At 41.5% G+C, this 26138-nt stretch overlaps 1 protein-coding gene across 1 annotated transcript in view; it reads right to left on the reverse strand.

The window, feature by feature from the left end:
• NRG4 (neuregulin 4) overlaps positions 1–17797 on the reverse strand; it is a 55092-nt gene extending 37295 nt beyond the window's left edge. The window contains 2 exon segments of the mRNA XM_049781994.1: positions 13298–13391; positions 17788–17797. Coding sequence (XP_049637951.1) covers positions 13298–13391; positions 17788–17797 — 104 coding nt within the window.
• Positions 17798–26138: the final 8341 nt, after the last annotated feature.

Consider the following 26138-nt stretch of genomic DNA (forward strand, 5'->3'; position numbering starts at 1 on the left):
AAATTCTTAGGAATAACCACCTCCTTTTCAATGAATGGCTAGTGAGTTACTGAGATCATTCAACTACATGATGATAGCATTAAATTCCAACATTATTATTTACTATTATTACATCTGCTGGACTATCCTCGGAGATGTCAGATGAAATGACTATATATTAGCAGATGATATATTACATTATAATAAACCACTATATTAGACATCAGATAAATTAAAATGTGAAAAAAAAAGGTCTGATCAAGGCTCAATTATTCCCTGAAAAACATCTATTGGGAACTGCATCAAGATGCCTATAAACAGTACTCTTTTCCTACTTGTTTACTCTCAGCGGCCTCTTGGCCTCTTCCTTCTTTCATTGTGTAACTGTGGTTGTTACCATACTAGGTTTCTGATTAGTTCCTATGAACGGTGACAATTGAGTCCACTGTCTTAAGTTAGATTGTTTATTTTCCCCACTTTTTTTTCTCCTCTTTGTGAACTGTTCAATAAGGTATTTTGGTGAGAGTCCCTCTCTATCTTTCCTTCCCTGTTATTTTTTAAATAAGGAAGTTTGTAGAAGTGTCCCTCCATTTAATGTTTATATAAGAACCAAGTCAATTGGATTGTTGGACTTGTTCTAGCATCCCCATAGGCACCAATCTCGCTGGGAACTGTTCAATAAGAAATTTTGGTTGGGCCCGGGCGGTGGCGCTAAAGGTAAGGTACCTGCCTTGCCTGCGCTAGCCTTGGACGGACCGCGGTTCGATCCCCCGGTGTCCCATATGGTCCCCCAAGCCAGGAGCAACTTCTGAGCACATAGCCAGGAGTAACCCCTGAGCGTTACTGGGTGTGGCCCAAAAACCAAAAAAAAAAAAAAAAGAAATTTTGGTGATGGAGTCCCTCAGTTTAATTCTTATGTTTGAACCAGGTCACTGGGATTGTTGGATTTGTTCATGTGGCCCCCTTATGTGCTGATAATGCCGGATGGCATTATTCCTTGTTTGCATGGGCACATTAAAATGGAAAATACTATACATACAAATAAGTTCTTATCTAATAGAGATAGGAACACACAAATCTTGTGGTGCAATGGAACCTTACAAATCCTGAACAATGACATGATGACCTGGCACAGGCCTCAGAGGTTTGGGTATTTTCCAGTCACCCCTGAACCAGGGAAGCCATCTGTGAAACATCCAACGTTGTTTATGACATCACCTGGAAGCAATCCTCTACCAAGGAAGACCCTACCGCTGCTCTGACATCGATTTACTCAAAAGAGTCTTCTCTTAACACTGAGAAGATTTAAACAACAACAACGACCTGCATACTGGACAGGGCTTTCTGCATTGCCCGTTAATTGCGAGTTGAAATTAGACGCCGCTCTGCACCATCCTGACTTTAATGTAGGATATACAGATTTCAGGACCTTCAATACAGAAACGTGAGATCAACAACAGAGACTGTGAAAAATATAACTGTATGGGCACTACAGACAATGACTGGGATTGGACAAACTAGTTTGCCTGGAGCCTAGAAATGGTCTTATGTCAGGAAACTTCAGGGGTAAGGTCTCCTTGTACTTAGGCCAAAGTTTTTCCTTTCCATAACCCCCATATATTGGTGGGCCCATGCAAACAATAATTGCCACTCTAACATTGTTTTTACAGTGCTCCTTTGACTCCAAACCTTTAAGAAACCACTAGTAAAAATATCTGGAACTGCAAAAAAAAAAAAAAAAAAGGTTTACATTAGTGTTAACATATATGCTTTTAGATGCACTAGCATTCTGGGGGATAAAGGAGGGAGATAAGGGATATATGCTTGGGAACAGGGATGAAGGGAGGACAACACTGGTGGGGGAAAGACCCTCATTTATTGTCACTGTGTACCTTAAATATCACTGTCTAAGATTTGCCGTTATATATTCTAATAAATGTCTGTCATTTAAATATTAAAAAAAGATGGCCTATAAGGGAGGCACCAGGACCAAACAGGTGCAAGACTACTAAGTAGTAGGCTAGATACAGAGGAGACCACATATTCTAGCAACCTTAGGGGTGAGGGAAGAGGATATGGGAGGTAGGACAAAAATGGAGGTGTAGGGAGGACAATTTGGTGATGGGAATCCCCCCCTGATTTTATGTAAATATGTACCTAAATATTATTGTCAACAATATGTAATCCACTATGATCAAAATAAAAATTATATTAAAAAAAGATGGCCTATAAATATTAGTATTTCACTTTTTTTTCCCTCAATGGCCAGATTAGCTATGTATTTGGAGCTCCCACTTAATTAACACATATTGGTTGAGCTAATTTGTAAAGAGGATGAGGTAGCTGTTAAACAGAGGGGAAATTTTTTTAATGGTATTTTTTAAAACTGCTTCATGGCCCTTCCCCCATTAAGCCCTCTCCTACTCCAACATTCTGCTAGACTAAGTTTAAGATTTTCAGAAGTAGGGCCAGTGATAGCACAGCAGGTAAAGCTTTTGCTTTGCACGTGGCCAACTAGAGTTCAGTTCCCAGCATCCCATATGGTCCTCTGAGTCTGCCAGGATTAATTTCTGAGCCCAGAGTCAGGCAGGAATAACCCCTGAGCGCTGCTGGGCATATAGCCCCAAAACAAAAACAAAACAACAGAAGATTTTCAGAATTGCAGATTTTTTATAAACCTAATGAAAAATATTAACAAATTAAAGAAGGGGGAAATCCCAATTCCAGAAAATCTCAAATGAAAATTGCAAATGTGTGTGTGTGTGTGTGTGTGTGTGTGTATGGGGTGTGTGTGTGTGTATGTGTGAAGGTGGGGGGTGTTACTAAGGTTAGAAACCACGGTTTCACATATGTAAGGCAAATAAAGCTACATATCTGGCCCTAATTTCAAATCTACTCTGCACTACAAAGATATTTCTGAAATGTCTTACTGTATTTCTTACTGTATCTTAATCTGAATTATGTTTGCTTGTATTAATTTTTTCCTGTTTTCTTGACATAAGAGCAACACATTCTTATCTGCTTCTATTTTTTCTCCTCCACAATTCATTTGACCTTTTCTTTGATTTTGTTGTTTCCTTTTTTTTTTTTTTTTTAATTTTTTTTTTTTTTTTTTTTTTTTTTTTTTTTTTTTAATTTTTATTTTTAATTATGAGAACAAGGGTGCAAAGAAAGAGTTACCGTGGAAGGACAATCACCCATAACATAATTCTCAAAAGTCCCCTTGCTGATATCTTAACTTTGAAATTTCAGCCAAAGAAAATTAAGACAAATAAGACAGAATTCATGTACAATTACTTTGTCCCTCAAGTCCCCAGATTGTAACACATTATAATATTTCTTAACTGTACACAAGGTAATTTAAAGCAATAAAACTTATGTAACCCCTTAAACATTACAGGCATAGTATTTTCTTACATTTCCATATACATGCATATTGGCTTAAGTTACCCTCAAATTTTAAGTGAGTTCTTTTTAAGGATTAGAGTCAAAGGAGCACAGTAAAAATGGTGTTAGAGTGGCAATTGTTGTTTGCATAGGCCCACCAAAATATGAGGGACATGGAAAGAAATAACCTTGGCCTAAGTACAAAGAGACCAGACCCCTGAAGTTTCCTGGCACAAGACCAAGTCTAGGCTCCAGGCAAGCTAGATCGTCCAATCCAATACATTGTCTGTAATGCCAACACACTTTTATTTTTCACACAGTCTCTGTGTGATTCTGTATTAAAGTTCCTGGAATCTGCATATCTTACATTGAAGTCAGGATGTGGAACATCCTCTCCTTTCACCTCACAATCATAGGGCAATGCAGGGAGCCCTGTCCTGTAAGCAGGTCGTTGTTGTTGTTAAGTCTTCTCATTGTTAAGGGAAGTCTCTCTTGAGCAGGTCGAAGTCTGAGCAGTGTAGGTCTTCCGTGGTAAAGGATTACTTCCAGGTGATGTTATAGACCAGCCTGGATGTTTCGTAGATGGCTTCCCTGGTTCAGGGGAGGATGGATTATGCTCTTTCTTCTGAGGTCTGTGCCAGGTCGTTATGTCAATGTTCAGGGGGTAAGGTCCCTTTGCACTACAAGATTTGTGTGTTCCAAAATCTATTAGGTAGGATCTTATTTGTATGTATAGTATTTTCCCATTTTGATGTGCCTATGCAAATAAGAAGCAATGCCACGTGGTGTTATTGGCGCATATGGGGGCCATAAGAACAATTCCAATGATTCCCATGACATGGTTCAATCATAAGCATTAAACTGGGGGACTCTTCCACCAAAATTCCTTATTAAACAGCTCAAAAAGAGAAGATAAAAAGTAGTTAGAATCGTCACTGTATAAGACAACATTTAGTAAGAATCATAGCTGTCAGAGAAAAAATACAACATATTCTAAAGAATATGTGTCCATTTTATGTATCTTGAAATGGTTTGGGGTTGTCACACAAAATGCACAGCTTTGGACTGTGATTAGGATTGTACACTACTGAATTAAAGAGAGTAATGTAGGTTAGTATTATTTCAGAGGGGGTTAGAGAGTTAAGGAGTAAAAAAGAAATTTGTAGGGGTGTGGTAAAGGGCAGAATACAAAATGAACATTCTGTATACGCAAAACATAACTTAAGAATAAGGAATATTCTGAATACACGAAGGACGCGCGGGGGCGTAAGCCCCCGCGCGGTTCTGCAGATTTTGGATGCCTAGGGAGGAATTTCTCACCCCCTCCCCCCAGGGCCGGATTAACCAGGCGTGGCCCTGAAGACCCGCCTGGTGTGGGGGAAGTCATGCTCGCCTGGACTAAGTGGTCAGCCCAGGGGTCCGGTGGCTAGCTGTCCTGCCCAGAGCCCCCAACATACCAGTCAAAGGAACCCAGAAATCCTGGCATGCGGAGTGTTCTGGCCCCAGCCGTGCCTCTGCAGATTTTGGATGCCTAGGGAGGAATTTCTCACCCCCTCCCCCCAGGGCCGGATTAACCAGGCGTGGCCCTGAAGACCCGCCTGGTGTGGGGGAAGTCATGCTCGCCTGGACTAAGTGGTCAGCCCAGGGGTCCGGTGGCTAGCTGTCCTGCCCAGAGCCCCCAACATACCAGTCAAAGGAACCCAGAAATCCTGGCATGCGGAGTGTTCTGGCCCCAGCCGTGCCTCTGCAGATTTTGGATGCCTAGGGAGGAATTTCTCACCCCCTCCCCCCAGGGCCGGATTAACCAGGCGTGGCCCTGAAGACCCGCCTGGTGTGGGGGAAGTCATGCTCGCCTGGACTAAGTGGTCAGCCCAGGGGTCCGGTGGCTAGCTGTCCTGCCCAGAGCCCCCAACATACCAGTCAAAGGAACCCAGAAATCCTGGCATGCGGAGTGTTCTGGCCCCAGCCGTGCCTCTGCAGATTTTGGATGCCTAGGGAGGAATTTCTCACCCCCTCCCCCCAGGGCCGGATTAACCAGGCGTGGCCCTGAAGACCCGCCTGGTGTGGGGGAAGTCATGCTCGCCTGGACTAAGTGGTCAGCCCAGGGGTCCGGTGGCTAGCTGTCCTGCCCAGAGCCCCCAACATACCAGTCAAAGGAACCCAGAAATCCTGGCATGCGGAGTGTTCTGGCCCCAGCCGTGCCTCTGCAGAGTTTGGATGCCTAGGGAGGAATTTCTCACCCCCTCCCCCCAGGGCCGGATTAACCAGGCGTGGCCCTGAAGACCCGCCTGGTGTGGGGGAAGTCATGCTCGCCTGGACTAAGTGGTCAGCCCAGGGGTCCGGTGGCTAGCTGTCCTGCCCAGAGCCCCCAACATACCAGTCAAAGGAACCCAGAAATCCTGGCATGCGGAGTGTTCTGGCCCCAGCCGTGCCTCTGCAGATTTTGGATGCCTAGGGAGGAATTTCTCACCCCCTCCCCCCAGGGCCGGATTAACCAGGCGTGGCCCTGAAGACCCGCCTGGTGTGGGGGAAGTCATGCTCGCCTGGACTAAGTGGTCAGCCCAGGGGTCCGGTGGCTAGCTGTCCTGCCCAGAGCCCCCAACATACCAGTCAAAGGAACCCAGAAATCCTGGCATGCGGAGTGTTCTGGCCCCAGCCGTGCCTCTGCAGATTTTGGATGCCTAGGGAGGAATTTCTCACCCCCTCCCCCCAGGGCCGGATTAACCAGGCGTGGCCCTGAAGACCCGCCTGGTGTGGGGGAAGTCATGCTCGCCTGGACTAAGTGGTCAGCCCAGGGGTCCGGTGGCTAGCTGTCCTGCCCAGAGCCCCCAACATACCAGTCAAAGGAACCCAGAAATCCTGGCATGCGGAGTGTTCTCTCCTTTTTTTTTTTAAAGACACATTCGGTGGTACTCAGGGCTTCCTCCTGACTCTGTGCTCAGGGATCTCTTTGGGCAGTGCATATGGGATCAACTTGGTCTGGATGAAAACAAGGCAATTACCTTGCCCACTGTGCTATTGTTCTAACTCATCTTTGAGTATTTATTTTATTCCAGGACCTTCATTTTATGGAGGTAACGTTAAGACAATTAGGAAGATGTGCCTGTTCTAACGGCATTTATTCTATTCTATTAGAGAGCAACGTACCTATAAATTACTAAATGAAGTAAATATGGAAATATGTGTAAGATGTGGGCTATCTTAGTCAATAAAATAATATTATCTGCCACTTAATACACATCCTCAAATATAGGTAGCTTAGTATAATAAAAATTGGTTTTTGTGCATATTACAGTTGAATGTGCTATATTCTACATCTATTCAATCTACTACCTGGAAGACATAGCTTTCAAGGACACTGAGGTACGGAAATATCAAAGTTGGAGTTTTCCCAGAGATTATATATAGCCAGAGTGATAATTTGTTTTCATTCCTTTAGTTCATATTACATGGTCTCAGAACCCCACCACATGGACTGAACGGAATGGAAAGTGAGAATTGGAAATGGAATAGACCACAAGATGTGTATTAGTACCAATATTAATGGCCACAGAGTCTTGGGCATACAATTATTTGGGGGGGGGGTTTGTTTCTTTTTTCCTTGAATCACACCCGGCAGTGCTCAGGGGTTACTCCTGGCTCTATGCTCAGAAATCGCCCCTGGCAGGCACGGGGGACCATATGAGATGCCGGGATTCAAACCACTGTCCTTCTGCATGAAAGGCAAACACCTTACCTCCATGCTATCTCTCTGGCCCCAGGCATACAATTATTAAAGTGTACCATGATATAGCTAACCCTGGCTCACTCCCTGGAACTGCAGTCCGTGGTTTAGAATATCTAATGATATAACTTTTGCAGCAAAAACAGAAGAAAGACTTCACAAAGGACAATTTTAAGTATAAAATTAAAATATTCCTATAATTGAGGTGGTATAATTAAGTGAAAGTAGACAATTAGTGGAAAGCAATTACTTGTACAAAAGTCAGATTTAAACTATATCTGCCATGCAACACTAAACCCTTTGTCAAAATATTTCTGTCTTTTGTCATGCTTTTGTTCATGTTTGTGTAACTCCTTTCCAATGTCCTAAAAACTCCAGGTCCCCTCCCCTACTCATACTGCAGAGTACTAAATCCCAGGGTGTCTCATGGCTGTATGATGGGACAGCTCTTTCTGTGGGCCAGCTGTCAGCTCCTCTTCAATGATCATGGCCAGAGTTAGAAATTAAGAAAAAGTAGATTGATTATTTTGCATTGGGGAGGGGGGCAACACCAGCAGTGTTGGTTTCAAGCTCTGTTCCGTTTATTCAAAGCAAAAGATGGAACATATGTATACCCAATTTCTTGACTAGTCATAATTTTCAAACAAAGTTATTCAGACAAAACTAATTTTACCAAAAAAGGCACAGGGGCAAATTGTTCAAAACATAATTTGACACAGGCAGTTTTATTTTTGAGGCTGCTTCTTGCTATCAATAGTTTCTCAGTAACAAGGTCAGTTGAGAATTGTTTTGGATTTATGCATGCTGAACTGAGGCCTGAAATGTTAACCCTTACTATGACTGTACATGGGCTAAGAGTAAAGTTAGATTAGAGGATGAAAAATATTTCTGTAAGACTAAATAAAAATGCTTGAATCTAAACAAATTTACTCATAGGCTGTGTTTCTATATCTAAGTTATCTTTAACATGTCAGCTCAATTATGTCTCAAATAATAATTTATGCTACATCCCTTTATTTCCCAAATGCCTCATGGACAGGCAACCAAGGTTTTTTTCAGGGCCCTCGTACTTGTGAGTATAGGTTATTTTTTTAAGCATCTTTTCTTACAGGTGCTACTTTTTCAAACGTCCTCTCTGCTAGTACAGACTGCTTTAAAAAAGTTCCTGTAATAGCAGACACCTATTAAAAAAAACCCTCCCATTGGCAATTAGGGCCTTTATAAACTTGGTGCCTTCCTAGGCCTCAGGATTTGCTAACACAGGGGATGTAGCTCAATATGGTCTCCCAACTATCGCCATTTTTAGGTGACGATTTGTAGGTGAAGAGCCACTAGTAATTCCTGATCATTGCCTGGTGTGGAGCCCCCACCCCCAAATTGAGCCTCAAGTCCAGGGGCTGAGAATATCTAAGAAGCCTTTCCAAATGAAAAATTTGCATACTGAAGTCCCAACCCCCAAATGATGGCATCAGGACAGGGGTTGGTTTTGTTTTATTTTGTTTTGGGGTCACACCTGGCACTGTTCAAGGATCACTCCAAATGTGGCTCAGGGGATCATATGGGGTACCAGGATTGAATGTAGGTCGGCCATGTACAAGGCAAGTGCCCAATCTGATGTACTATCTCTCCAGCCCCAGAACATGGGAAGTGATTAGATTATGAATGTTTAGTGTAATCATAAAAAGACTCCAGCAAGTTCTTTTTTCTGCCTAGCCTGGGTTGCATAAGCTTACATATTTGTTTCATTTCTTGTTTTCTACAGCCATTTATGAAGACAAAAACAATCATGGATCTATCATCATACAAAAAGCTGGCTTGGGGCCGGCATGGTGGCACTAGAGGTAAGGTGCCTGCCTTGCCTGTGCTAGCCTAGGACAGACCGCGGTTCGATTCCCCCAGCGTCCCATATGGTCCCCCAAGCCAGGAGCGACTTCTGAATGCATAGCCAGAAGTAACCCCTGAGCATCACCAGGTGTGGCCCAAAAACCAAAAAAAAAAAAAAAAAAAAAAGTGGCCTGTAGTTTAAATGTTTAGACCCTGCTCTAGAATATGCTCTCCCCTCCTCATTGTCACAGGGTAATTCTGCAAATTGGTTGCTGGCTCCTTACTGGCTATGCATGAAAAACCAAAACCAAAACAAAGAAACAAAACAAACCAGGCAGAAGTTCTACCTTGTACACCTGCAGAGCAGGAAGCAAGAACCCAGTTCATAAGAACCATTCACAAGAACCCAGTCATACAGCACTTTGATCCCTGACTTCAAGCCACCAGAGCCCCAAGAACTAAAGCCACAAATCAATGGACTTATGTTACAACCGCCAAAACCTAAATGCTACAAATTTCAGTGCAGTGGATTCATTCTTTCATTTCTTTTCAGTGCATTAAAGGAACACTAGACAGATGAATATTAAGTTGAACACTCTGACCACAACTCAATCGAATATAATTTAAAAAAACTCAAAGGTTTGAGAAGTAGTAATAAAGCTTTTAAACTTAGAACTGGGAAACTGCTTGGCAAAGAAAGCTGATAGCAGAAAGACTCAGGCAGGGAAGAAGCCATGGAATAAAGTGAGGTGACTGATGAAAAAAAAAAACAAAAACTTAGAACTGAACAAACCATATAAAATTTGTAAAATGTGGGGCTGAAGCAATAGCACAGCAGGTAGGGTGTTTGCCACTGGGTGTGGCCCCCAAACCAAAACAAACAAAATTTGTAAGATGCAGCAAATGTTTAGAAAGTTGTAACATTCAAAAACACTAAAATTCAATGAGCTAAGAACAAAACTAAGGATTCAATTGAATTCACTTATTCTAAAGCTGCAGTCATTATGATTATGGAACTGAGAAAAGACAGAAACAGATCAGTGGAACTGAATAGTGCAGAAATCATCCATACATGGTCAACTGATTTTTGACAAAGGTGCAAAGGCAATTTAATGTAGAATATACCCGCTCATGTAGCCACCAGCAAGACCAAGAAACTAAATGTTAATATGTTTTGAAATGTTTGTTTTTTTTTTCCCCGTATCTGTGGCTCCGGCGCTCAGGGATTACTCTTAGCTCTACACTCAGAAATTTCTCCTGGCAGGCTTGGGGGACCATACATATGGGATGTAGAGATTAAACCTATGTCTGCTACATGTGAGGTGTGATATCATATATCCCTAGAAGAACAAATAAACCTGAAGATTAAGTAATCCCATAAGTAGTACTCAAAATCTGATTGACTTTTGAAAAGTTGCTTCATTTCTCAACTTTCTCTAATTTGCTTGTTTCCTGAGTCCATTCAAATGAGGCTTTTGTGAGAATGAAAAAGAAATGTAAATAAAGAACACAGGGTGCAAAGGAATCTGGGGGCACTGGAAATTTTCTTTATCCTATTATGTTGGTAATGATTTCATGGACAGAAACATCACTCAAATTCATTAGCTCTATACTTTTGCTTTCTCTTTATAGTGCCAGGTTTGGAAGCCAGGGAGCTGTGCAACTTTACAGAATGTATAAGGTTTATTAGATTGTCAACTCTATCTCAGCAAATACATTAAAAAAGAAAAATTTTGTAGCTGGTGAGTACCAAAATTTATTTATCCTCCATCCTCTCTTTCCTTTTCACTTGAAAGAAATATATAACAAGTCCCTAGTCCTTATATGAAAACCTCTATCATATATGAATTATGAAGGGTCTCTGGAGTCTCTGCCTCCCCGACTCCAGGCTAAACCCCAATATCTTTTTTCTTTTGAAATGAATTCTACTTCACTACTTTACTGTCCTTTCCTGTAGTAAAATCTTCCGTCTAGATTCTATATCTCCAGTTTCAGTTAAAGACAAAAACTAGAACAAATTCAGACACGTGGTCTAAAAGACCTTGAGGTCTTTTGGTGCCAGCTCTGTGAAAGTGTCTAGATTCTACTGATAGTATTCAGTAGCTAATTTGTATTTTAAAAAATGTATTATATCGACCTTAAATCTTACTCTACCAAACTCACAAGAAGCCAGCTATAGAAGTACATTTTCTTTCTTTGGTAGGGGCATATATGGAGTGCTCAGGACTTCTGGGTCTGTGCTGATGGATCACTTCTGGAAGGGCTTGGAAGACCATTTGGGAAACCTAAGCTTGAATCAGGTTGACTTTGTGCAAGGCAAGCGCCCTATCAATGGACAAGTACTATTTTCTTTTTTTGTTTGTTTGTTTTGTTTTTTTGGGGTCACACCCGGCAGAACTCAGGGGTTACTCCTAGTTCTATACCCAGAAATCGCTCCTGGCAGACTTGGGGACCATATGAGATGCTGGGATTCGAACCACTGTCCTTCTGCATGCAAGGCAAACTCACTACCTCCATGCTATCTCTCCGGCCTTGACAAGTACTATTTTTTTTGTTTTTTGTTTTTTGGGCCACACCCAGTGGTGCTCAGGGGTTACTCCTGGCTGTCTGCTCAGAAATAGCTCCTGGCAGGCACGGGGGACCCTATGGGACACCGGGATTCGAACCAACCACCTTAGGATCGGCTGCTTGTAAGGCAAACGCCACTGTGCTATTTCTCCGGGCCAGACAAGTACTATTTTCAAGTAATTTGCTGCTCTCTGTCTAAAATACCCCTTTACAATTTTTTCCCCACAATTAGAAGAACTATATTTTTGTTGTTTGCCTTTGGGTCATACCCGGTGATATTCAGGGATTACTTCTGGCTATGCACTCAGGAATTCTGGTGGTGCTGGGGGGGCCATGTGGGACACCAGGGATTGAACCCACATCAGCTGCATCCAAGGCAGATGCCTTACTCTCTGTACTAACACTCCAGCCCCCCTATTTTCTTTTTTAACAAAACAAGTATATTTGGGACCACTAGAGCTAGGCATTAATATTTTCAAAACGCAAAGCAAAATATTTCATGCTGGAGTTTTTTATAACAAAATTCTCCAGCTGTTTTGACAGTAATATTAAGTATAGACTATTCACTATAAATCCACAGAGTTCCCTAAAATGAACTTTAAAAAATCTGACTATAATTCAAGATGTAAACTGAGCCATGAAAGATCATGTCTAAAACCAGCCCACACAGCACAAAGCTGGCCACCTCAGGAGGAGCGGTGGGTTTGTAGCTATCTCATGAGGAGAAGGTGGGTCAAGCCCCCACCCTGCTGAAGCCACGCTTGCTGCCTCCATCACCCAGAATCATCATTTCCCCAATGGCCCTGCTTCATCACTGACCCTCTATAATTTCCTGCAGGAACACCGATCTAACCACACTTCAGGATCACCAGTTGTTCGGCTGATATCACCATGGCTTTTTTTGTCAGGGGGAGGGGACCAAGTGCAGGCACTGTTCGCAATATCTTCCTTCTTCTGGGAAAGCCTGGCAGCTTTAACCATTCCCACAAATGCAGTTGCCATATTTGAAACTGGCTTTCTTCTAGAAGGCCTCGCACTGAGTATATGCCCCTAAAATTTGTAGTATTATAGCTTTAAATTTAAAGACAACCTCATTTGTTTGATGTTTTCATCCCTAAAGGAACACCCCTATTTAAAAGAGTGGGCATATAACAACAAAAACTTACTAAACATTCTACCACTGTCTTAATTATTTCATTGGTCATACAATAATTTTCACAAATGAGCTTGCTCATTTCTTTTTTCTTTCTTTTATCTTCCATTTTATTTTTTCTTTCCATCTTTTTCAATAACTTTGCTTTTGCTTTTTGGAATCAAATGTATTATGATTAACTATGTCAACTATGTAATGCATTTTCTTTAAATAAAAATTTAAAAATCTAAAAAAAAAAAAAAGAGTGGGGCCGGCACTGTGGCATTAGAGGTAAGGTGCCTGTCTTGCCTGCGCTAGCCTAGGACGGACCACAGTTCGATCCCCCGGTGTCCCAATTGGTCCCTCAAGCCAGGAGCGACTTCTGAGCGCATAGCCAGGAGTAACCCCTGAGCGTCACCGGGTGTGACCCAAAAACCAAAAAAAAAAAAAAAAAAAATTTAAAAATCTGACTAGGTTTGAAACTACCATGGTTATTTTTTTTTTCAAACTACCAAACTTACCAAATAAGAACTTTATGTGAGACTGTGAACGAAACTTTGTTTGAAGAGCATAGTATGAAAACTATTTTTCACACTTCATACCATTTGAACTATTTATAACTTCTCAAAGAAGTTGGTAGACAAAAACAAAATAAATAACAGACACCACACCGTTTTACTTACCTACAAAATGGGCTGGGAATAGTGGGTATCACATAGCAAATTCCCCCATTCCAGCAGAAGGACCCATGATTGGAACCACATGGCTCTTCGTGATCTGAAACACCATGAAGTAACATTATCTTACAGAGGAAAATAAAGGAAAGTAACTAAATATCTTAGGTGGAAACAACAAATCTAAAATTTAAATGAATATTAATGGCATTATTTACTTTGAAAAGCCTCTTGCTGAGTGAAGGGAGAGAGACACAAAACAATCTCTCATGTATGGATTATAAAGAAAATAGTAGGGGATAACAGATGCCCAGAGTCAAAAGAACCTGAGAACTCGTCTTTAGTGGGACGCTTACTGAAGCTTTCTTTCATAGGGAAATGAAATGGTGGGCTAATATTGGAGACACTGGGACAAGAGGATGAAGGAAGTGGACACTGGTGGAGTGTATGGGAATGGATTGTGATATGCATGAAACCCTACTGCCATTAATAATACTGTAAATGGGGGGCCGGAGAGATAGCATGAAGGTAGGGTGTTCGCCTTGCATGCAGAAGAACGTTGGTTCGAATTCTGGCATCCCATGTGGCCCCCCGAGCCTGCCAGGAGCGATTTCTGAGTGGAGAGCCAGGAATAACCCCTGAGCGCAGCAGGGTGTGACCCAACCCCCCCCAAAATAATAATAATAATTAATAATAATAATGTAAATGTAAATGGTGGTGCCTAAAATTAAAAAAAAACTATGGCTTAGATATACAATGGAATATTTCTCTACTATGAAAGAAAGATGAAATCTTGCAGCTTGTTTCAACTTGGATGGAGCTGGCTGGTGTTATGTTATGTGAAGTGAAAAGGAAAGTGCCAAACACTTTTTCCTTCACACATGAGAAGTATACAAGGACAAAGCATGAGAACTAGGACAAGAGGCAAGGCTTTGATTTTATGTGGCTAATCCTGGTTCAGTTCCCATTCCCTGGTCCTTATGGTCCCTACCTGCCCCAAGCACTGCTGGGTTACCTCTAAGCACAAAGTCAGGTGGTGCCCTGAGCACCTATGGGTGTGCCCTCACCACATCCCACAAAGCAAGGGGTTAGAGATAAGAGAACTGTGATATGAGGGTCCTGGGGGTCAGAATGAGCAAGGGAACTTGCTTGAATAATGGGGTAGGAGATTCCTAGCACTCTGGTGGTGGGCATCTCCACACTGCAAGCATAAAACACTAATGTGCTATAGTAAAATAAATGAACTAGGAATTGACAATCTGAGCTTAAAAGATTTTAATTGAGGAACCAAGAAACAGTAGTGTGATTAGAGTGCATGTCTAGTAAGCATCTAACCCAGATTTGATTTCCAGCACCAAGTGGTCCTCTTAATGCCACTCGCTGTGGCCATGGAAGCCTCCAGAACCTCCAGTATGGCTCAAATCTCCCTGGCCAACAGAGCCGGAGTAGAATCCCATCTTTGGACCCAGCTGTGAAACAATCACCTGGTTAGCCTAGAATTGCATATGGGGCCTCAGGGCCTAGTCCCTACCAGCATCCAGATCCAGTGATGCTCAGTGAATACTGCTGGCTCTATGCTCAGGGTCACTTCTAGTGGGATTCAGGGAACCAAATGGGGTGCTAGAGATCAAACCCGAGTTGGCCACATACAAGGCAAATGCCCTACCTGCTGTGCTACTTCTCTGGCTACTGCCAAATTTTTTTTTAAACAAGTATTTGTGGGACTGGAGCAGTGGTGCAAGCGCTAAGACGTCTATCTTGTGCAAGCTAGCATAGGAAGGACCTTGGTTCGGTCCTCTGGTGTCCAACATGGCTCCCCAAGCCAGGAGTGATTTCTGAGTGCATAGCCAGGGGTAACCCCTGAGCATCACTGGGTGTGGCCCAAAACCCAACAAACAAACAAGCAAAAACAAAAAACAAGTACTTGTTGAAATAAAGAACTTAATGTTATTCCTTATTTAATAAGCAGGGACCACTGTTGCTTTGGTGGGAAAATTAAACTAACATGGCCATAAATTATAATTGATTTATAAACTAGATTACAAAATTTTAGATCTCAAAAAGCCTAGTTGTATCATAGTGGCCTTTCTTACTGAGTTCAGGGGTCCTGCTGCCTTGCTTAGAGTGTCTTATTCTTACTTTTTAGAATCTTTCCTTTCTCTTCAGGTACCATACCAAACACATTTGCAGTTATTGTGAAAAAAAAAAAGAGAGAGATTTGGGTAATTTTAGCCATCAGAATTTATTACAATTACCTCTCGATACTCATATGTAGGATCATTTTAACATTGAAAGACAAAATATAACCTTACAAGATGTTTATTTTTTCCAGGAGGATTTCAGGGAATAGCTAGTTAACTGTCAAGTCAAATGAAAATCTGTTGCTGTTGAAACACAAACAGGGCTTTTAGACTCTTAAGAAAAATAACCCCCTCCTCCTTTCACTTCCTTTCTCTCCTCCAGACGCTCCAACCGTATTTATCTTATTTTGGGGGGGCAGGAGGGGCTTGGGTCAGGAATTACTCCTGGCAGTAATGGGGGGCCATATGGTGTGCCAAAGATCAAACCTGGGTCAGCCATGTGCAAGTCAAGTGTCCTACCCACTGTACTATTGCTCTGGCTCCAACACTATCTTTCAGTTGACCTTCATTCTAACTCTTTGTCTTCCCTGGCTCCCACGGGACCTCACCTTCCTTCGAGCCTCCACCTCTCTCCACAGTTCAATTTTTTTCTTTCATTCCTGGGCATCAACAACATGGTATAGAAAAATTGAGGAATGAACCTAGCAGAATTCATTCAGCCCTACTGCTGTGCAGGGTTTGAGAAGCAAACCGTTGAATGCTTCAGCTGTCAGTCTTGAAAGGAAAATTACAGTGCTTTAAAATGGCCCATTGTTGGGGGCTGGAGAGAGCATAGGAGTAGGGTGTTTGCCTCACATTCGGCCGACCTGGATTCCTGGCATCTCCTATGGTTCCCTGAGCCTGCCAGGAGCGACTTCTGAGCACAGAGCCAGGAGTAATTCCTGAGTGACCTCAAACCCCCCCCCCCCAAAAAAAAGGGCCCATTTTTGTGGTTGCAAAGTCCAAAGTTTCTGCATGAAGAAAGCTTCAGTGGATCGTGTTTGGCATCAGGGTCTCCAGAGCACCGCCAAGAACTATCCTGAGCGCAGAGCTGTAAGTAGCCTTTGAGCATTGCATGGTGTGACCCCCCTCCAAACCAAAGAAAAACCACCAAAGCCCCAAATAAATAAAATTGCTTATTGTTACTTCCTGATTATTTGTAAAAAATGTTCTGAATTTTATGTGAAGAAGAAAGTGACATACTATGTCACTGGCACTAAAAAATAGTATACTCTGTTTCATAAAGGCTATCTAATATTTTCCATAAAGGTTATCAGGACCTGTTAAGCTATAACAGCTACTCAGCCAGCTGTTTCCACTATCAGAATCTGAAATGTTAAAAAACTGAGATAAATATTCCACCATGTAGAAAAACTGTCAGTCAATAGGGGCAGAGATATGGCGCAAAGGGCTGAGGGCATGGTTTATATGCAGAAGTCTGGGGATTAGTCCCTGATACTGAATGAGACTCTAGAGCACTGCTAGGAAGTGACTTCTGAGCACTTCTGGGTATGGATTCCCTCACGTACAAAATATTACATAAACAAATCTATAAAATTATCAAGAAAAATAGAACTATACAAAGAAGTATAAGATAAGAAAGATAAACAAGCCAGAACAAATTCTTGTATTTTTCTTTTAACACAGTGTCAGGCTTCTTCATAATCAAACACCTTTTTAATAAAATAGATCTCACAATTTGTCAGGAATAATCTGATTGATTAATCGGCAATTAATATTACATTAAATCAGAAGCATGAATATCACCAAGAATTTTGTAGATGTAGAGTGTTACGTAAAATGTTCTTGCGGCTGAAGTTAGTGGCCTTGGGTTTTTTGTTTGTTTGCTTCATTTTTGTTTTGTTTTTGGGCCACATGCAGCAGTGATCAGGGGTTACTCCTTGCTCTGCGCTTAAGAATCATTCCTGGTGGTCTTGGGGGACCATAAGGGATGTTGTAGACAGAACTTGGGTCAGCCACGTGCAAGGCAAACAACCTCCCTTCTGTACTATCAAGCTGGCCTCTTTGTGGTCTTGGTATGGACTCTATACCCTCATTTCTTAACACCTGGTATTTTATTAATAAAGTATACTCATCTAACCATCTATATTCATTCTGGCTCATTTACCTATTTGGTAGTTGACACTGGATAAAGAGTAAGACAGAATTTATTGGTTTTAGATGAGATTAAAATATATTTCTAAAACAAAATCATTTTATGTTATAAGAAGGTCTTTCAAAACCCAAACACTCCACATCTCTGCAGTATTTTCAGATGGACAAAAAAAAAAAAAAAAGCTTTGTTTTAATACAGTATTTTTTGTTGTTCTACTGTTATGTGACACACATTGACAAAAGTATAAACTTACAAGGAATTACCTGTTGGCATCTTTTTTTTTTTTTTTTTTTTTGTGGTTTTTGGGTCACACCCGGCAGTGCTTAAGGGTTATTCCTGGCTCCAGGCTCAGAAATTGCTCCTGGCAGGCACGGGGGACCATATGAGATGCCGGGGATTCGAACCGATGACCTCCTGCATGAAAGGCATACACCTTACCTCCATGCTATCTCTCCGGCCCCAAGGCATCTTAATCTTTAAATAGTTTCATTCTTGGTAAAAAAAAAAAAAAGATTAGGGTTGAAATACAGCACCTAAAATGAATAATTTTGGAAAAATTATCTTTTTTTGCGGGCATTATAAAATTGGAAATATTCTGAACAACATTCTGTTAACTAATGAAAACAAGACATTTGTATGTTAGTGATAAATAAGACTAATTGATTAGTCAGTTTTAGAGACTTAATGTATAAATTAAAATGTTGAATATGTAAAACAAAAAGAACACTAAAGAGTATAAATGCATTAAATATAAATTATTGTTTAAATATATCATTTTAATATTTCATTGGAAAAAGTCTAGTACGTTTTACTTTCAGTAGACCTTGCTAATACAGTACATGAAATTGCCTATGAGCTAGCAAGGGCCCGGAGTGATAGCACAGTGGCGTTTGCCTTGCAAGCAGCCGATCCAGGACCAAGGTGGTTGGTTCGAATCGCGGTCCGTCCTAGGCTAGCGCTGGCAAGGCAGTAACCTTACCTCTAGGGACACCACGCCGGCCCCTAGCTATTGACTCTTTTTTTTTTTTTTTTTTTTTTTTTTTTTGGTTTTTGGGCCACACCCGGTAACGCTCAGGGGTTACTCCTGGCTATGCGCTCAGAAGTCGCTCCTGGCTTGGGGGACCATATGGGACGCCGGGGGATCGAACCGCGGTCCGTCTCCTAGGCTAGCGCAGGTAAGGCAGGCACCTAACCTCCAGCGCCACCGCCCGGCCCCAGCTATTGACTCTTATATTTAACATTTATACTCTAGTCTGTACATTTAATGGAGCATATCATGTGTTTCCTTGAAAATTTTACTTTCAAAGTTGAAAACAAACAGCTCTTGTATTACTGTAACTTTGAACACAAATTTACAACAGTGGGCAAGAATCACGCTTCCTCCTCCTGCTTCAGTGTCTCGATACCTGGGCCACTTATAATATTCCCAGAAAACAGGTTTCCTTCAACTCTACAGGATGATTAAAAATTATGGAATATTAGAATTTGCCTCTTATTTGTACTAGGTTTTTCTTGCAGCTTTCTTTTGGGGGAAAAGGTAGGTAGGAACCGAAGGATAACATGCTTTGCTATGACATTACAAATATTCAGCTTCTTTGGGGGAGCCCACCCTGCAATGCTCAGGGATCACCCCTAAAGGCTAGAGACTATATGTGGTATCAGTGATTGGACCCAGGAGGTCAACATGCAAGGCAAACACCTATCCACTGTACACCTCTCTGGCCCCTCAAAATATTCAGCTTCTTAATTATACTTTTTTTGTTTGTTTTTTCGGGCCACACCCATTTAATGCTCAGGGGTTACTCCTGGCTAAGCGCTCAGAAATTGCCCCTGGCTTGGGGGGACCATATGGGATGCCGGGGGATCAAACCCCGGTCCTTCCTTGGCTAGCGCTTGCAAAGCAGACACCTTACCTTTTTAATTATACTCTTTATTGCATACCCTTTTATTTTCAGAAATATCCCTTCCTTCTAACAAAAAAACTGGGATCTTTGTTTGGGGTTGGGGTTCACATCCAGTGGTGGTTAGGGACTATTCCTGGCTTTGTGCTCAGGAATGACCACTGGTAGTGCTTGGGCACCATATGTTGTATGGATTGTTATGCCAAGGTCATCTATATGCAAGCAAGCACTTTAACCCCTGCATGTTCTCTCTGGTACCTTAATGGAGAACTAATCAAGAAGGCTCTCAAGACTCAGAAAGTTCAAGGATCTTTAGGCAAGCGCAAATATTAGCATGTCTGTTTTCCAGCCTGATTTATTACTCACAGTACTGGTAACTCTGGAACTCTCCACCTAATTTAAAAAATGATTCCTACATTTTCAAACAGTTAAATATATATGTATATATAGTAGGATGTGGAAAATGAACTGGAATATCAGATCCATGTGAATATGGAATTCAAATACAAAACATTCATAAATTCACACATGGCTGCTTCAATGTGTCACCCCAGCAAAGTTCAGAGGTTTCAATGGAACCTTGATTGCTTAGAAAGCCTAAACCAAAATATGTGGGCCTCAAGAGGAAGATTACCATATACCTGCCTTAGAGAAAGTAAGCAATTTGCTCAAGGGTTACAGTGTCAAGAGTCTAGAATCGGAGGAGGAATGTGATGCTTTGGGACAGAGAGTATTTGTGTCATACATGGCAGTGTTTTGGAACTACTCTGAATATGGTACTAAGGGGTTACTTCTACTCAACTTGGGGTCCATGTAGTGCTGGGAATAGAACTCAGGGCTTCTTCCAATCTTCACATCATCTCCCTATATAGAACCTCACCATTGAGTCTAATTTTGTTTGTTTTTATTTTTAATTTTGAACCACACCTGGCTTGCTCAGGGCTCAGTCCTAATCTGTGCTCAGGAATGACACTCGAAAAGCTCCAAGACCACGTAGGGTTCTAGAGATCAAATCCAGGTCAACTGAATACAGGGCAAATACCCTATACACTGTATTATCTCTCTGGCCCCTGTTTTCACCTGATTTTTAACTCTAAAAATAACCTGGGTCAAAGAGATAGCAGGGCTAAAGTATTTGCTGTGCATTTGGCCAACCCCTGTCCCAGTCACATTACCAGAAATGATCCCGGAGCACAGAGCCAGGAGTAATCCTTGAGTATAGCAGAGCATGGCTCAAAATCCAAAAATAAATAAAGAGCCACACCTTTCTCAGTATCTATAAGAAACACTATTTGGGGGTGTGTGTGTCACACCTGGCAGTGCTCAGGGGTTACTACTGGCTCTATGCTCAGAATCACTCCTGGCAGGCTCGGGGACCATATGGGATGCTGGGATTCCAACCATCATCTTTCTGTGTGCAAGGCAGCGCCCTACTGCTGTGCTATCTCTCTGGCCCCAAGAAACACTATTTTTTTTTGTGGTTTTTGGGTCACACATGGCAGTACTCAGGGGTTATTCCTGCTCCGTGCTCAGAAATTGCTCCTGGAAGGCACGGGGGGCCATATGGGACGCCGGGATTTGAACCGATGACCTTCTACATGAAAGGCAAACGCCTTACCTCCATGCTATCTCTCCGGCCCCAAGAAACACTATTTTTTCATATAAAAACTTCAATAAGTTCTGTAAGTTAAGATAATTTTGCCTGAAAGTACACATTTAGTTCTTTTTTAATTTGGGGAGGGATGAGTGAGGCTAGACTCAACTGTGCTTGGGATTCAACTCTTAGCTCTGGGCTCAAGGGTCACTCCCATGCTCAGGGAACACAGAGTGTTGGGGATTCAACAGAGGCTGGTTACATGCAAGGCAAGCACCTTAGCCCCTGTCCTATCTCTATAACTCCTCAAAAATGTTTCAGTAAAGTTTAAAGTTATTTTAGGGATGTGATCAGACGTTAGGACCTTCCCATATGGCTCTGTGGGCTTGCTTGCGGGCTTCCCATAATCATCATCCTTTTGACCACTGGAGCCATCTAGGAGGAACGAAGACAAATCTCAAATGTTTGAAAAATCTCCCTTTTACCCATTTCTAAACCAATCACTGGCAAGGAGAATAGAATTATCATAGTTTAATCAGAGTCTCATGAGGGGACTTTCTGGATTACCAAGGAGTAGAAATTCCCTGGAGTAAGATGAGCACTAGGATAAATACACAAAACCTGGTTTGGATGGAGAAGTAGCTGGTAAGAAGGTAGCTAATAATATCTACCACATACTCCTTAAAGCCTAAACTTACGGGTCCATACGTAAAATCATGAGCATGGTAGGTGCTATATAGGCAGTTTGGTGGTAGTGGAATATAATAACTTTGTATATCACCAATACCATAAACTTGGATGTTATCAAAACCATCTTTTCTAACCAATAGTATTTTTTCTACCCCCTGAAGTTGTATAGTTTCTAATGCCAGTGCAATAAAGATTAATTTCAAAAGTGAACATTTTATTTTATTTAGTTTTTGGGTCATATCCAGCAACACTCAGGGGGTTATTCCTGGCTCTGCACTCAAAAGTTACTCCTGGAGGTGTTCCAGGGACCATATGGGTTTCTGGGGATCAACTCCGGGTCAGCCATGTGCAAGGCAAATGCCCTAATTCAGCCCCAATAAAGAAATTTTAGAGCGCTGACCTTCTAGATAACCTGAGAAGACAGTTTTCAGTTCTAAATATTGTTTTTAGGATAATAAAAAGTAGAAAAAAATTTACATCAGATTACTAACGGTGAATTTTGGCTCCACCTCTTACTAAAGAGTGACCTTGGCTTTTTTGGAAAACAGCATGAACATTCCACAAAAAAATAAAAATTGAGCTCTCATATGATCCAGCAATACTGCTCCTGGGGATAATCCCTAGGTGTCCAAAAATACAATGCAGAAAAGGCATTTTCCTATCTTCATTCAAAGCATTCCTCCTATGCTTGTTGTACCACTATTCACAATAGCCAGATTCTGGAAACAACCTAAGAGAACAGAAGAGTAGAAAAACTATGGTACATCTATATAATGTGATACTATGCCACAATTAGGAAAAATGAAGTCACAAAATCTGCTTATACATGGATGGATACAGGCAGTATTATGCTTAGTGAAATGAATCAAGAGAGGGACAGACACAGAACAAAAGCACTCATTTGTGGGATATTAAACAAAGTTAGTATGGTAATTATACCCAAAGGCAATAGAGATGAGGGCCAGGAGGACTGGTCCATGGTAGGAAGCTTGCCATAAAAGCAAGGGAGTACATGGGGAGAGTGCAGTGAGGGCAGAGAAGAGATCACTTGACAATGATAGTTAGAAATGATCACTCTGGACAAGAACTGAGTACTGAAATGAGGTAAAGTGACATGCATGGTACCCTTTTAGTAAAAATATTGTAAACCATAGTACAGAAAAAGAGAGAGAGAGAAAGAGACGGAGGGAGTTGGGAGGAAGAGAGAGGGAAAATGTCTGCCACAGAGGCAGGTGGGGGTAATGAAGATAAAATGGAAACTGGGGACATTAGTGGCAGGAAATGTGCACTGGTGAAGGGTGTTGGACATTTTATGACTAAAACTCAATCATGAACAACTTTGTAGTGATTAAAATAATAAAGCTGGCCCGGAGAGATAGCACAGTGGCGTTTGCCTTGCAAACAGCCGATCCAGGACCAAAGGTGGTTGATTCGAATCCCGGTGTCCCATATGGTCCCCGGTGCCTGCCAGGAGCTATTTCTGAGCAGATAGCCAGGAGTAACCCCTGAGCAACGCCGGGTGTGGCCCCAAAACCAAATACTACTACTACTACTACTACTACTACTAATAATAATAATAATAATAATAATAACAACAACAACAACAACAATAATAATAATAATCATAAAGCTACTTTGGAAAAGAAAAAAACTCACCAAAAGTGAATAAAGATTTGAGAGTTGAATAAATAATTTGCTGAATAAAGAACTGAGAGGTAAATTTGTTTTCTCCAAAATAAAACCCATAAACTTTAAAATGTAATGGCCTTAGGAAAGAAAAACTGTCTTGGGAAAGATACACATATGTAAAGTGAGATATATACAATCCCTATTTTTTTATTTATTTTTGGGTTTTGGGTCACACCCACACCCGGTAACGCTCAGGGGTTACTCCTGGCTATGTGCTCAGAAATCGCTCCTGGTTTGGGGGACCATATGGGACAACGGGGATTGAACCAAGGTCCATCCTGGGTCAGCCGTGTGCAAGCAAATGCCCTACCACTGTGCTATCGCTTCTGTCCCTACAATCCATATTATTACAAAAGTGTTGTGGGGCCAGAGTGGTAGCATAGAGGTAAGGCATTTGCCTTGCCTACAGCCAACACAGGACGAACCCCAGTTCGAATCCCAGCATCCCATATGGTCCCATGAGCCTGCCAGGAGTGATTTCTGAGCACAGAGCGAGGAATAGGCCCTCAACACCACTGGGTGTGACCCCAAAACCAAACCAAACAACAACAACAAAAAAAAACAAGAGGGGCGGGAGAGAGCATGGAAGTAGGGCATTTGCCTTGCATGCAGAAGGATGGTAGCTTGAATCCCGGCACTCCATATGGTCCCCCAGGCCTGCCAGGAGCAATTCTTGAGCATAGAGCCAGGAATATTCCCTGAGTGCAGCTGGGTGTGACCCAATAACCAAAACAAAAAACAAAAAGCAAAAAACCAAGAGTGTTGTAAGGATCATGATTAGGGTTTTTGTAAACATCGTACCTAGAACAGTCACTGAAATAATAGCACACTCATTTGCTAAATATATGTAGCAATAAAACAAACTCAACACAAGTTTAAAGGTATTAATGATAAATCATAATAATTTAGGAAAAACAAAGGTCAGATTTGACTTGCCCATGGTCAACCGAGGTTCAATCTGTGTTACCTCATATAGTCTCCTGAATCTGCCAAGAGTGATTCCTGAGTGTAGAACTAGAAATAAGCCCTGAGAACTGCCAGGTATGGCTCCAAATAAAATAATTAATTCTATAAATACAAATTTAAAATATAAAATATTCAATTTAAAATATTCAAGGGGCTGGGATATGTCTCAGTGGTGGAGTGAATGCCTTGTATGTGTGAGACCTCAGGTATTACAAATAAGTGTGTGTATATATGTGTATACATATACATAAATATATAAAGTCTCTATGGAGAAAGGAAATTATTTTTTAAAATATATTTTTATTTAAGCACCATGATTACAAATATGTTTGTAGTTGGTTTTCAGTTATAAAAAAATGAATACCCCTTCACCAGTGCAACCTTTCCACCACCAATGATCCCCAACTCCCTTGTTCCCCACCCCTTGCTTGTATTCAAGACAGGCATTCTATTTCTCTCACTCACAACCATTGTCATGATAGTTATTGTAGTTATTTCTCTAACTGCTCTCACCACTCTTTATGGTGAGCTTCATATCATGGTCCATCCTTCCAGCCCTATCTCTGCTGTTTCTGGGTGTTATTACAATAATGTCTTTTATTTTTCTTAAAATGCATAGATAAGTGAGACTATTCTGTGTCTGTCTCTCTCCCCCTGACTTATTTCACTCTGCATAATAGTTTCCATGTCCATCCATGTATAGGAAATTTTCATGGCTTCATTTTTCCTAATGGCTGCATAGTATTCCACTGTGTAAATGTACCAAAGTTTCTTTAGCCACTCATTTGTTGTTAGGCATCTGGGTTGTTTCCAGATTCTGGCTACCGTAAATAGCGCTGCAATGAATATAGGTGTGTAGGAGGTATTTTTGTATTGAGTTTTTGTGTTCCTAGGATATAACCCTAGGACTGGTATAGCTGGATCACATGGGAGCTCAATTTCCAGTGTTTTGAGGAATTTCCACATTGTTTTTCATAAAGGCTGAACTAGACAACATGCCCACCAGCATGAGAGTTCCAAGTGAATGAGAGTTCCAAGAAAGGAAAAAATTTTAAAATTTTGAAATGTTTAAATGGAAGGCCAGAGAGATAGATACAGTGGGCAAAGTGTTTCCTTTGCACACTGCTGACCTAAGTTCGATCCCTGGCATCTCATATGGTCCCCAGAGCACTGACCAGAGTAATTCTTGAGTGTAGAGCCAGGATTGTAGAGCCTCTGAGAACTTCCATGTGTGGCTCAAAAACCGAAAAAAAAAAAAAAAAAAGAAAGAAAAGATAAAAATGACTGGAGATGTAGCTAAAAGGTAGAGCATTGCCTTGCATATGTGAGTCTTTGGCTTTTACCCTTGGCACTACTTAGTCCCCTAAGCTCCATCAGGACTGACACTAAAGCCGCCCAAGCACTAAGCTAGAGCAGCTCCAAAGCAATGTGTGTCCTCAAAATTAAGAAATAGAAACTGGAGCCAGTAGTAGAGGCATGCAGGATATTTGCCTTGCAGGTGGCCAACCCAGGTTAGAGCTCCAACGCTCCATAGAATCCCTTGAGCCTTACCAAGAGTGATCCTTAAGCACAGAGCCAGGAGTAAGCCCTGAGCACCACTAAGTATGGCAAAACAAAACAAAACAACAATACACAAACAATAACAAAAAGCACTAAAAATTAAAAAAGTATTAAAACAAGCACACTATATCCTGGAATTTCAAGCTTGCGTGCTATATCTTCCTCTCCTATCTCCTATCTTTCGTTTTCTCCTCCCTCTTAGAATTTGTAAACT

Source organism: Suncus etruscus, chromosome 1 (genome assembly GCF_024139225.1).
Source record: "Suncus etruscus isolate mSunEtr1 chromosome 1, mSunEtr1.pri.cur, whole genome shotgun sequence".
NCBI classification, from domain to species: domain Eukaryota; kingdom Metazoa; phylum Chordata; class Mammalia; order Eulipotyphla; family Soricidae; genus Suncus; species Suncus etruscus.